This window comes from Nicotiana tabacum, chromosome 21, assembly GCF_000715075.1.
Source record: "Nicotiana tabacum cultivar K326 chromosome 21, ASM71507v2, whole genome shotgun sequence".
Classification (NCBI taxonomy): domain Eukaryota; kingdom Viridiplantae; phylum Streptophyta; class Magnoliopsida; order Solanales; family Solanaceae; genus Nicotiana; species Nicotiana tabacum.
The window spans coordinates 21,602,265-21,614,421 of record NC_134100.1 but is presented as its reverse complement, the minus strand read 5'-3'; the positions used below and the strand labels follow the sequence as shown (position 1 = coordinate 21,614,421).

At 35.2% G+C, this 12,157-nt stretch overlaps 1 protein-coding gene across 4 annotated transcripts; it reads right to left on the bottom strand.

Moving 5' to 3' along the window:
* Window positions 1-287: 287 nt before the first annotated feature.
* On the bottom strand, window positions 288-11,506 carry LOC107759270 (uncharacterized). 4 transcript variants are annotated; one of them, XR_012704476.1, is made up of 10 exons: window positions 11,089-11,506; window positions 10,191-10,288; window positions 6,776-9,326; window positions 4,038-4,557; window positions 3,721-3,959; window positions 3,445-3,648; window positions 2,991-3,077; window positions 2,785-2,910; window positions 2,242-2,679; window positions 288-531 (listed from the first exon to the last, which is right to left on the bottom strand). XR_012704476.1 is itself a non-coding variant. In XM_016577156.2 (9 exons), exons 4-8 carry the CDS (start codon window positions 3,736-3,738, stop codon window positions 2,650-2,652), a joined length of 465 nt encoding a protein of 154 aa, XP_016432642.1. In that variant the 5' UTR covers window positions 3,739-3,959; window positions 4,038-4,557; window positions 10,191-10,288; window positions 11,089-11,500; the 3' UTR covers window positions 288-531; window positions 2,242-2,649. The 4 variants fall into 4 exon arrangements, 3 of the variants coding, with proteins under 3 accessions (XP_016432642.1, XP_075098288.1, XP_016432643.1); XM_016577156.2 differs by lacking the exon at window positions 6,776-9,326 and having other exon boundaries at window positions 11,089-11,500; XM_075242187.1 differs by lacking the exon at window positions 6,776-9,326 and having other exon boundaries at window positions 2,868-2,910; window positions 11,089-11,500.
* Between the last annotated feature and the right edge of the window lie 651 nt (window positions 11,507-12,157).

The following is a 12,157-nucleotide window of genomic DNA, read 5'->3' as shown; positions in this document are numbered from 1 at the left end:
AACTGTTTTTAACCGTTACCATATTATTAAAAGCAACACTTATATAAGCTATTGCTACGGTTATGTTGGATATAGCCACGGTTTCTTTAGGCTATCGTAACGATTATATTTGTATTTGGAACAGCTTATGGGACCTATTGCAACGGTTTACATTGTCTACTGGAACGCCATTTGTGTCCTATTGCAACGGTTCTGGTAGGCTATTGTATCAGTTCAATTAAAATCAAAATATAGCACCTGTTATAAATAAATATTTATATATATAATAAATTATAATAACACTAAAATTTAAATACATCATAAAATGAAACTATTAATAAGACAAAATTATCCATCAAGCAAATAATATTCATAAAGCAAAAGTTCTACCCCATGAGTGCATAAGTTTAGTACATTTCAAGAGAGTAATAAGTTTCAAAAATGTTGTTAAGAAAAGATTCCTAGAACATTCATCTATAACAATACAAAATTCATTTCAAGTAAGGTCTAGTTCTTCATCGTCTTCATCATCCATTTCTTGATCTACTCCACCTACAAAAGAGGATAAGTAAAGTTATTACCCAAATGAACATTGCGCAGATAAATAAATAACTAAATACAAAAGAAGTGAACCATATATATATATATATATCTCAATTTAAAGACTAAAAAGTAGAGTCTCAAAATCTATGTTCATATAAACCAATCTGTGAGGGGAAACCTGCATCATCAACCACAACCCATAAAAGAAATGCAGTCAGATGTAAATTCTTCAACTCATTCCCTCCCGGAGAGCACCATCCCACATCCAAACAATCCCACACACACAACTTCGAAGCATGTATTCATGTTATGCACACATGTAACGGACTAGGGAAATCAAAATAAGTCTGCCTAGTTAATATGCGCAACCAAAGAAAAGAGCATCACAAATGGTTAGTCAGTTAGTGTAGTAAAGAACAATGGCATTTAATGGAACAAGGATCAGATCCCAATCTATCATTGATCCTCAAGGGAAAAAAGATAGAAAAAAAAACAAATATGGAACAGAGACTGCAGCAGCAAGAAGAGAAAGGAGTTTCCGTCGATATAAATATCCTTTAATGTGTGAAAGCGTATCACCCTTGCTACTACTCAACACATAAAGTCAGCCGAATGTGTTTACAGCGGTCCTAAGAGGCAGCTAACTTCAGAATATTTGTTGAGACATTTAGCTTATATTGCCTCTAATTGCTATGAACAGGCAAAGATTCAATAATTCCTATGATTTCAGTACTATAAATCTATCCTATTAGCAGAAATCTTAAGGGATTCAATAGATTAAACTTCAAGTTTAACTAGAGACTACATGTACTTAACTGATCCACACAGCCAAATTAAGTTTAAGTATTAAAGAGTACCTTTAGTTCCAAGATGCCATATCGCAAACCAAAAGGATATCTCCTAGTATGTGCCAGGTAAAATGTTTTTGAGAGAACCCAAAACTAAAAGCACCAAAATAAGGGAAGTAGCACGCAGACAAAGATTTTAAAGAGTTGCTTATATCAACTCAGCAGTGATTGATGTTATATGTAAAATAGCTTTAAAAGTAGTTGACATTCCTCTAGAAAAATCTTTTAGTTACACAATAGCCCAGTGCCAACTATACAATATTAACTTCGAAGTGCAGACAAACACAACAACAACAACTATGCCTTGATCGCAAGCAAGTTGAGGCCGGCTATATGAATATGTAAAATTATGTTTCTCCATTCCTTGCAAATATGACACTCAACATATATATATATATATATATATATATATATATATATCCACACACAATAAGCTAAGCTCTTACATACTACTACATTTTTTTCATAAGTTAAAATCGAACACAATATTAAAATGATCAATGGAACAACAACAATAGCATGACAGGTAGCACATCTCATCAGGAAGATCAAAGACCTAGGAGTTCATGGGAACTTTGTCTTTCAGCATTATTACAGAGAAGTCAATTCCATAATTTTGTCTTAAGCATCAACCTGCCTATCTATTCCAATTTAAATTCTCAAAGTTCTACTATCATAGAACTGCCAGTATTACTCGGGTATTATTACTATATATACGAAACCACTTGACACTTAAGAAATTATATACTCCTACTAAATAGAAAAATGATATTACCATATCCACTCTGCCTTGAACCAAAGAAAAATCCCAAGCAAGGAAGGAGGAGAACAAGAAATAGAAGAAGATGTATAACATTTGGTACGTACTGACCTTGAGTGTTACTACCAGCAGATAGTCGACTGTTTAATTGAACATCAGCTTGTTGTGCAGAGGAAGCATCTACAGGTGAACGTGCACTGAATCTTAACATGTCAGGATCAAGTCGCAAATCTGGGTTCAGACGCTGAAGTCGTGCGATGAGTTCATTGTAATATTTTGTTCCATAGCATCCTTTTGTTCGTTCAACTTTTCATGCATTCTTTGTTGCATCCTCTCTTTCATTTCCTCTATTTTTTGCTGCATCCTCTCATCAACATCTAAAGAAGGTCCAAGATTCCCTTTTTGCCCTTTTAACAAAGTCTTGGTAACCCCTCGTCCGTACAATCTCACGCGACCTGGATGTTCAGGTCCCATGACAGATGCAAAAGCGTCAACTGAATGACTGTCATCTTCACTTTCCTACGTGGATTGTATTCTCTCCATTTCAGCCTATAAACCAAATGCGAGAGAAAAGAGTTTTAAGTAACTAAAATTGAATCAATAATTAAGAACAAATAAATAATCACGACAAACTTTAAATTAGAAATTTCGTACAATTTTACTAATCGTATTGTCATATGAGCTTTTGTATATTCGACCAAGTTTTCTTTTTCTTGTAGTCACAAAGATGTCCTTACTTGATAAAGTATCTGAAGTATCAGAGATTTCCTTCTTTTTTTCCTAGTTACATGAAAAAGGTATAAGAATCTTTCCATACAAGTTCATAATTTAAAAAAATTAAGAAAGATAAAACATCAAACCTCGCGAATTAGAGAAAAAGGTGTTCTGCCAGCAGTGTGCGGACACTTCAACCTATTTCGATTCTCTGTATTAGTTTTGGACATTTTCTGCAAATAAACGAGTCAACCACTGAAGTAACTGAAACAATTAATCAGCAACCATGTTCAATTAATTAGCTTGGGTCCAAATTCAACAGCAACAAGAAATATTTGAACTAAAAATTTGACGGCAAGGTCTCGATCAAAATTCAACAGCAACAAGAAAGAAAAATGAATTTGAGTCTTTGATTCAAGTAATTAAGCTCCAAATTAACAGTACCAGATAAGACACATAAAGGAATAATGGCACATAAGAGGCATGTGAGCTGAATAGCTGATCATTTGACCTAGTATGTGTTACCTCCTTACCTGTAATTTCAAGTGTTGTTATGGTTCACTTACCAAAGACTAGACAAGAGATTCTGGATGTAATTACCTTGTGAGGATCGGAGTTCCAATATTTAAGAAGATCCTTAAAGTGAGATTCTGGAACATCTACTGGCCTATTCTCCATTCGAAGTTCATCATTCTCATAGGCTTTGAAGTGGTTTGTCTTCAATTGACTCTTATACTTTCTCCAAGCACTACAAACTAATTCAAAAACCCATTGTTTCGCCTCATCAGGAATGTCATATTTTTCCTACAAATTTAGTGAAATTGGGTTAGTATAAGAAATATCATCCATGTTTATTGGACATTGGGAACTTCATACCTTGATATATTTCCACATATCATCTTTTGTGTCTAGTTTCCTCCAATTAAATACATTAAGAGGACAAAAAGTCTCACTCCTTGCCAATGTGCCAAGGAAGCTACCCAACTCTTGTACAACTTCTTTAGTAGGACCAACGGGTTGATTATACTCATTTAGAGTGATTATTTTACACTACTTTCTACCATGAACACTTGGCATTTGAGTACGTCCTCTTTTTCTTTTTGGCGAGGAGGGGCCTGCAATAGTACAAAGCAAAGATAATCATTAATCACTAATTTTAGTTAATTTTTAGCTTAAAATTTATATATATTTGCCTTGTTCCTCAATTTGTTCAATTGCTTCATGATTGGTAGAATTATCAGATCGTCCATGTACTCCCTGTGATGCAGGAGTGATGGAATCCATATTTGCTCTTTCATGTACTCCCTGTGATGCAGGAGTGATGGAATCCATATTCGCTTGTTGCACTTATTCATGTACTCTTTGTGCTGCTGAAGAGGTGGAATTCCGTGTCACTTTCTGCACTTGTTCTTGCAATTGAGATCCTAATTCTGATTGTCGTTCTTCATTTGCATTTAACCTTATATTCAAGACTCTTTTTGTCGTCAACAACGAAAGCTTTTGGTTTCGCAAAGATGGAGGTAATCCAGCTTCTGATTGTCGTTCTTCATTTTCATTTGACCTTGTAGCTTGAAAGGTTCTTTTTGTTGTCAACGACGAAACCCTTTGATTTCGCAAAGATGCAAGTGATCCCGCTGGAATGCGGTTGGAGTTTTTCTTATTTTTGCTTGAGCACCCTTCTTGATTCATGACTATTCAAATATTGTTCAGATTCTGAAAAGCAAACACAATATAAGTTAGCAAAACCAAACAACAAAAAAATAGGTAAATAGATTTGGTCACAAACTACTGCCCCTTTATGATAATCTGCCCCTTTAGAAAACACTTTGTGAAGCTGCAAACACTATCTAGAATTGAATCAGATGAAGAGCTAGTGAAACAACTAAGAAGTTTAACAAGCTTGAGGACAGAAGCCAACAAAAAAGATTTTTGCCAATCTTTAGAGACAATGAGGAACTTGAGAGGTCTTTGATAGTATTAAGTAAGAGTCCATTTGAGCAAAACATACAAATGGAATCGCTCACTGAGAAGTAAGATCAGAAAAGGAATATACAGAAGAACCATCTCTTACATAACCACAGATCAGAAAAGGAATATACAAAACCATGTCTCATACATAATCACATAATGTTGAAGCTTCGCATGCATGATAACAAGCATATGCAATTATAGAATTCCACATGACCTTCGATACAAAGAGAGAAGTACACAACCTGTCAAGTCTGTCTGTCCCAGCAAACAGCAATATCTTTGGAACAGCTTTGGGTCGTGATAATTTCGTAACATTATATAAAACTGATAGTAATCACCTTCATAGTGTAAAGTTGTAAATACATAGAGTGTACTTCTAATATCTTTATGACTGAAGTATTCTATTATAGCTATAAGAGAAAAAAAAAAGAATGAAAGAAAATTTTCTTGATTTGCTAGAAGAAAAGATGATATGATTCAAGAAACCAACCACGAGTTTAATATTTATTGCTAATAATACTAAATCTCCACTCATTTAAAACAGGATAAAGATTTCCCAGCAACCAGCAAATCTACCTAAGAGTTCTCAAAAAAAAAAAAAAAAAAAAATAAAGGGCGTGGGGTTCCAAATTAGTTGTAAACAAGCTTTAGTCATGGAAATAGGCATTATAACGAACTAAGGATGGTGGTTAACTCATCAAGATATTGCTTAAGCACGGAAATAGCTGAAGAATCTGGCAAAAATTTGGTGAAATCATTAAGCAAATCTGGATGGTCTTGTTTTGCTATATTGTGAGACTAACTAAGAGATTATCAGTCATTTGTTTTGCATTGCAATCATGTGATTAATTTGAGCGTACACACACTCCGAGCAGGACCACAAGCTTGGGGCTCGACGATCACAAAAATTTAACAATTAGTCCTTTTCATTCTGAGTGCTTTTAGTGTTCATAATAAATCACAAAAAAGAGCAAGAATGCAAATCCCAAGACTAAAATTTATAAACAAAAAAGCCATTATCACTCACTCAAAAAAGAATTAACTTAAAAGAAATTCATAATTTCGTTATTTAATCATCTGCTTCCATCCAGTCCCAATCAGTATCATCAAATTCATCCTCCTCTTCCGATGTTTCCACAACTGTATCATGTGAATCTTGTGCATGCAATGGAATATCAATGATATCAACGGGTGCATCTTCTCTTGACCATCTGAAGTCAACATCAAGTAATCTAGATGAGGAACCATTGTCATTATTAGGTTCCCGCCAAAATGTGTCTCCAATATTGGGACAATTCTCTTCCTCCAGATCATACAAATCAACAGGTACTTTACTCCTTGCATAATAAACATCTTTCTCAGTTGGATTTTCTACATAAAAAACTTGATAAACTTGTGATGCCAATACAAAAGGGTCATCTGTACTGCATAATCTATTGAAGTACACCCGAGTTAACCCATAATCATCTATTTCATTACGAAACCAATCACATCTAAACAGTACAACACTAAAACAACCCTAATAATCAATCTCAACGATATCCTGAATCGCTCCATAATAGATAACCTTGCCATCAATGGGATTTTGGTCCCTAGCACTAGCAAAACTATCTGTTGTTGCCGATAAAGTCACTCCACTATTTTGAGTCTTGCCTCGAAAATCCCGTTCTTTAGTATGAAATCGGTATCCATTAATAAAATATCCCGTATATCTTTTGGCTACCATATTAGGTCCTTTGGCTAGCCATCTTAAGTAATCTAGCAATACAATATTTTAACTTTTTCTTTAAACCAATTGCTGAATTCCCGACTATGATCCCTCGCTCTTACCTATGCATTTGATCTACTATAATTAACAATTAAATTCTTATGTTCCCTACAATCAAAAACATTTCAAGTTTAATCATAAATAAAAAGAATTATATAAAAAATAAATAAATATTAATATAATTTATCTTACTCGATAAACTTTTCCATTTTTTCATCTCCAGTATTGAACAGAGCATATCGATGTGCTTCAAAGCATAACTGCGAATCCATGACAAAAGTATTTTTTTCTTACTTCCAATTGGATGGCCTATATTAGGGAATATAGGTGACAAATTTTGAGAGCACTCATCATCCACAGTTTGGTACCTACTAAATTTTGTCTTCACGCCATCATGTAGATATCTCGAACAAAAAGTCAAGCACTCATCAGCCAAAAACCCCTCTGCTATTGATGCTTCTGGATTAGATCAATTACGTACAAATGCCTTGTACTTACATAGGTTCCTCTCAATGGGATACATCCAACGAAGATGAGCCGGACCCCCAAGTTTAATTTCATTCACCAAATGAATAGGCAAATGTGGCATTATGTCAAAAAATGTTGGATGGAAAATCTTTTCAAGCTCACATATTATTTCAACAATTTCAGACTGCATTGCTTCAAGATCTCTTCGCCTTATGACCTTACTACATATAGCTCTAAAGAAATTTCTCAACCTAATCAAGACCAATGAAATATTCTTGGGCAACACTTTTCTAATAGCAACCTGGAGCAAGTAATGCATTATAAAATGGGCGTCATGACTCTTATACCCTGATATTTTTATCTCCTTCACTTGCACGCGTTCTGAAATATTCGAAGCACGCCCTTTTGGTAATTTAGCATTTTTCATGACAGTACAAAACAAACTTTTCTGTTTTGGTTCCATGTAAAAACAAGATTTAGTCAAACTTATAGTTCCATTATTATTTATTCTTGGTTGCAACTCCTTTCGTATCCCCATTTCTTGTAAGTCATAGCGAGATTTTTCATGATCCTTTGATTTTCCATCTATTTCTAATAAAGTCCCAAGCAAACTATCACATATGTTTTTCTCGATGTGCATCACATCAAGATTGTGCCTCAATTTGTTATGCACCCAATATGGAAATTCGAAAAAAATGGATCTCTTTTTTCACGGACCCTTATCACTCCGAGGCCTTTTTTAGAGCTCTTTCCACAGATATTGTTGAATTCAAGCAGCTCTTCAAATACTTCTTCACCCGACAATGGAGCAGGTGCATGTCTTTGCTCCTCCTTACCATCAAAAGACTTCTTATCTCGTCAGAATGGATGATCACGAGGAAAAAATCTTCGATGGCCCAAGTAACACATCTTATGACTATGTTTGAGATATTGAGAACATGTGTAATAATTGCAAGTGGGACATGCCAATCTCCCCTTAGTGCTCCATCCTGAAAGCAAATCTAATGCTGAAAAGTCACTAACTGTCCACATTAAGGCAGCACGCATTCGGAAAGTTTGGTTGGTTTCAGCATTAAATGTGTCTATCCCAATTTCCCATAGTTCCTTCAATTCTTCAATTAATGGTTGTAGGTACACATCTATATCATTTTCGGGAGATGATGGACCTGGAATGATCATAGACAACATTATATACTCCGGCTTCATGCAAATCTACGGTGATAGATTATAGTTCATTAACATAACAGGCCAAGTGTTATGAGAAATGCTCATGGTCCGAAACGGGTTGATACCATCACTTGAAAGACCCAATCTAACATTCCTAGCATCTCCAGAGAAGTCTGGGTACAAAGAATCAAAAGCCTTCCAAGCTTCCTCATCAGCAGGATGTCTTATATTCCCATCGTTGGGTCGTTCATTAGCATGTCATCTCATTGCAGCAACCGTTTCAGGACACTTGAATATCCTCTGAAGCCTAGGCTTTAAAGGAAAGTACCTTAAAACCCTTGCAGGGATTTTAGAGCTTACTTTAGTCAAAGGACCAACACTCTTCCATCTTGAAGACCCACAAATAGAACAATTATCGGCATTCGCATTTTCTTTCCAAAATAACATGCAATCATTAGGGCATGCATGTATTTTTTCATAATGAAGACCCAAATCTGTTATCATGTTTCTAGCCTTGTTGAAAGACTCCAGTACCTGAGCAAAGGGAAATGCCTCTTTTATCAACTCTAACAAATCGGAGAAAGCCACATTACTCAACCCATGGAAGGATTTAAGCAAGTACAATCGAATAGTGAAACTCAATTTACTGAAATTTTTACACCCCGGATATAACTCTTGTTTTCCTTCCTCCAGCAATTTGAAAAACTTCTTTGCATCTTCAGATAGTCTTTCCCCAACTCCTTTTTCATCCCCTACCTGACCCTCAATATTTCTAAATGTATCATGAAGTAGTCCATCAATATCACCACACATGGTAGAACATTCATCACCATTGCTTGGATGAGGTGTATTTCTCGAGGAAAATCCTTCCCCGTTAAAAACCCATTTGGCATAACCATCAACAAATCCATGAAAAACCAAATGATCCTCCACTACATTTCTATAATGCCAATAGCGATTCATGCACTTTTTGCAAGGGCATAATATTTCATTTCCTTGGGCGGCTCATTCAAATGCCTTATCAAGAAAATCATTCACTCCACGGATACACTCATCCGTCCATCTCAGGAGATTCATCCAACTTTTATCACCATTATCCATAAATATCCTATACGATAAAAGTAATTCAACAAAATTAGCCAAATAAACCAAAAATATATTAATTTGATATTGACCACTGCTTTTAAGGGTGAAACTCATAAAGTCACAATTTAAGACCTTTAAAAGTTAACTTCTTAAAAATCATCTCTTACAATATGAATAGGAAAGATGTGATTAAGTTATTATACTTTTCAAAGAATGTGTAGAGTCATGTTTAAACAATAAAAACCATTACGTTCCTTCTGATTAATGGCAACGGTTTTATAGCCAAAGTGTGCTAGTATCAGCCATGTAATATTGCAACGGTTAGAACCATCCCAATAAACGTCTGTTCCAAGTAAACATTTAAGAAGAGAACTGTTGCAAAGTTTCTTTGTCCATTTCATTGTTGATCAATCTATCACTCGATGTAAGTCGCTATTATTCTTACTACAAGTTAAGTAAAAACAGCTGCCACTTTGGAAATAAGCCTAGTTAATTGATTATATTTTGTAATCTGATTACACACAAATTAAATCTCTCTCCATATATCTGCTAGTGCGTTAATACTGATTTATTTCCAACATTATAAAATTATTATATGGACCAGTACACGTACAAAATTAGTAAGTTTGTTAAATTAACATCACTTGAAGATACCAAAATGAGTCTTGTTACATTAGTCGTTGACAAATTACAAGGAATACAAATATTTGACATATTCAAGTCAAAGCAAACAAGGAAATCACAATTGAAGCATCGTCCGTTCAACTCCATAGCCAAATTTGCAATTCTAACCACTCATTATACTAAAAGTACATCTAATCCGCAAGTCAAATCAAGTCAAAATCTTATTTTCAATCAGTTAATAAAGTGGGAAAGGAGAACAAACCAGATTGCTATTACAGCGATCGAGATCCAGCTTTAAGAAAAACCAAGAATTTGCAGGCAAAAAAAGCTTCAAGTATCAATCTCAGTATGAAAAATTCCCTGCAATAAAATTAAGACGAAAATTGTTAGAATATAGTATTATAAAAAGTTAAAGCAATGTAATATAGAAATTAGTGGATGAAAACTAAAGCTTCATGCTTAGATAAATGTCTCTAGAACCCAAGTTTTTATTGGCTCATATGAGGCAAACTCAACAGAATGCTTTTGTATTATGGCAGCAAACAAAAGCCTAGGAAATTGTCAAAAGCTCGAGCAGGTATATTGTCATCGAATTCCCTCACCATATCCCATGGTCCATCTCCAACCCCAACTACAACAATAGACAAGGCGTTTTTACTTGCTTTCATAATTGTTTCAATTGTGCTCTTCTCTTGAGGGTTTAATCTGTTACGCGCATTTCTTGTAACGTTTCCATTTCCAACCTGTCCATCCGTGATTATCAATAAAACATAGTATTGGCCACCACTCCGCTCTACAATACTGATTGCCATTTCAATAATAGGAGCGAACGATGTTGGTCCTAAAAGGCGTAACTGAGGAACTAATTGTCTATATCAACTCGGTACTTGCTCGAATCCATTACAGAATTTCCCATCAAGATAGAAACTGAAACCCAATTTTTTAGGGCTTTCCATTATCAGTTGCAAACAAAAGACTAGGAAAATGAACACCCAAAAGACTACATCAGACACATAAAACACATTTGAATTAAGAACCTTTTTGCCAAGACTACAACATGAATTAAACAAAGAACCCAAAAGACTAAAGCATGAATTAAGAACCTTTTTGCCAAGAACTAAAAAACACAGTAAAAATAACCAAAAGAAGAGAGAAATTACCAGGCATATGGTGATTTTGGGCTTTTCTGATTCGAGCACAAATATGATTTAGAATTTGGGGATTTTGGGAAGGCTAGCAACTGTACTTGAAGAAGTGGGTATCTGAGTTCATTGGATTTGTAACCTGCGAAGCTTCAGAGAAGTGCCGGAAAGACCAACGGAAAATGGTGAAGGGCGATCACGTTATCGGCTTTGGGAACTCTAGGGCTTGATGATTATTGTGGTCCAATGAAGAGGTAATTGCATAGATATAGAGAGAGTGAAAGTGACAAAGTAAATCTGAAAGATTTGGAAGAAATTTGGCCAAGAGAGAATTTAGGAGATGGATTCTCGAATCCAAGGCAAGAAGAAAAGAGAGAGGGGATCAGAGTTTGGTTGTATCGACGACTGTATGACTATACTGGAGGTGGGTTAATGTTTATTGTATTTACTTTATTAAAATTAATTAAAATATAAAAAGTAACAGGCCAGGTTGGCAGGCTCACTAAAATTTTGGGAAAAAACGAGGGGGAATGAATACCTGTTCCCATAGAATTTTTTTCACTAGCCGGTGTCATATATATGTCTATTGGGACGGTTTAAACATCTGTTGCGAAACAAACCTCTATGGCAACGGTTTTGCCACAATTGCAACGGTTTGATGGCTAAAGTGTGCTGATACCACCCAAATTCTATTGTAACGGTTGCAACCGTTACTATATCTGGTCTATGGCAACGGTTCACAAACCGTTGCAAAAATAACTGTTCCCATAGGCCCATTTTTTGGTAGTGTACTCTAAGCTCAACTACGACTTTTCTTCTCAAACGAGCCTCCAAACTGATAGACTCTAGCATATTACCAACCAAATAATTCAGATTAATCCTTAGGAACTACTCACGATCGTAAAGAATTCAATTTAGGCCATTATTGAAAAAGTTAACAAAAAGTCAATACCCAGGCCCGCGTGGTCTAATCCTGAAATTCGGACTAAAACCCCGATTACCCATTCAGCCCCGATCCCGGATATATAATTAGTTCTGGAATCCGACCTCAATTTGAGGTCTAAATTTCCAATTTTTGAAATTCCTA

Excerpts from the sequence above, each read along its gene's own strand:
- LOC107759270 (XM_016577156.2), bottom strand. Across the intron at positions 3,078-3,444 it reads GGAACTCCGATCCTCACAAG|AAAATGTCCAAAACTAATAC; the intron begins GTAATTACATCC and ends GTTTATTTGCAG. Across the intron at positions 2,911-2,990 it reads CTTTTTCTCTAATTCGCGAG|GAAAAAAAGAAGGAAATCTC; the intron begins GTTTGATGTTTT and ends TCATGTAACTAG.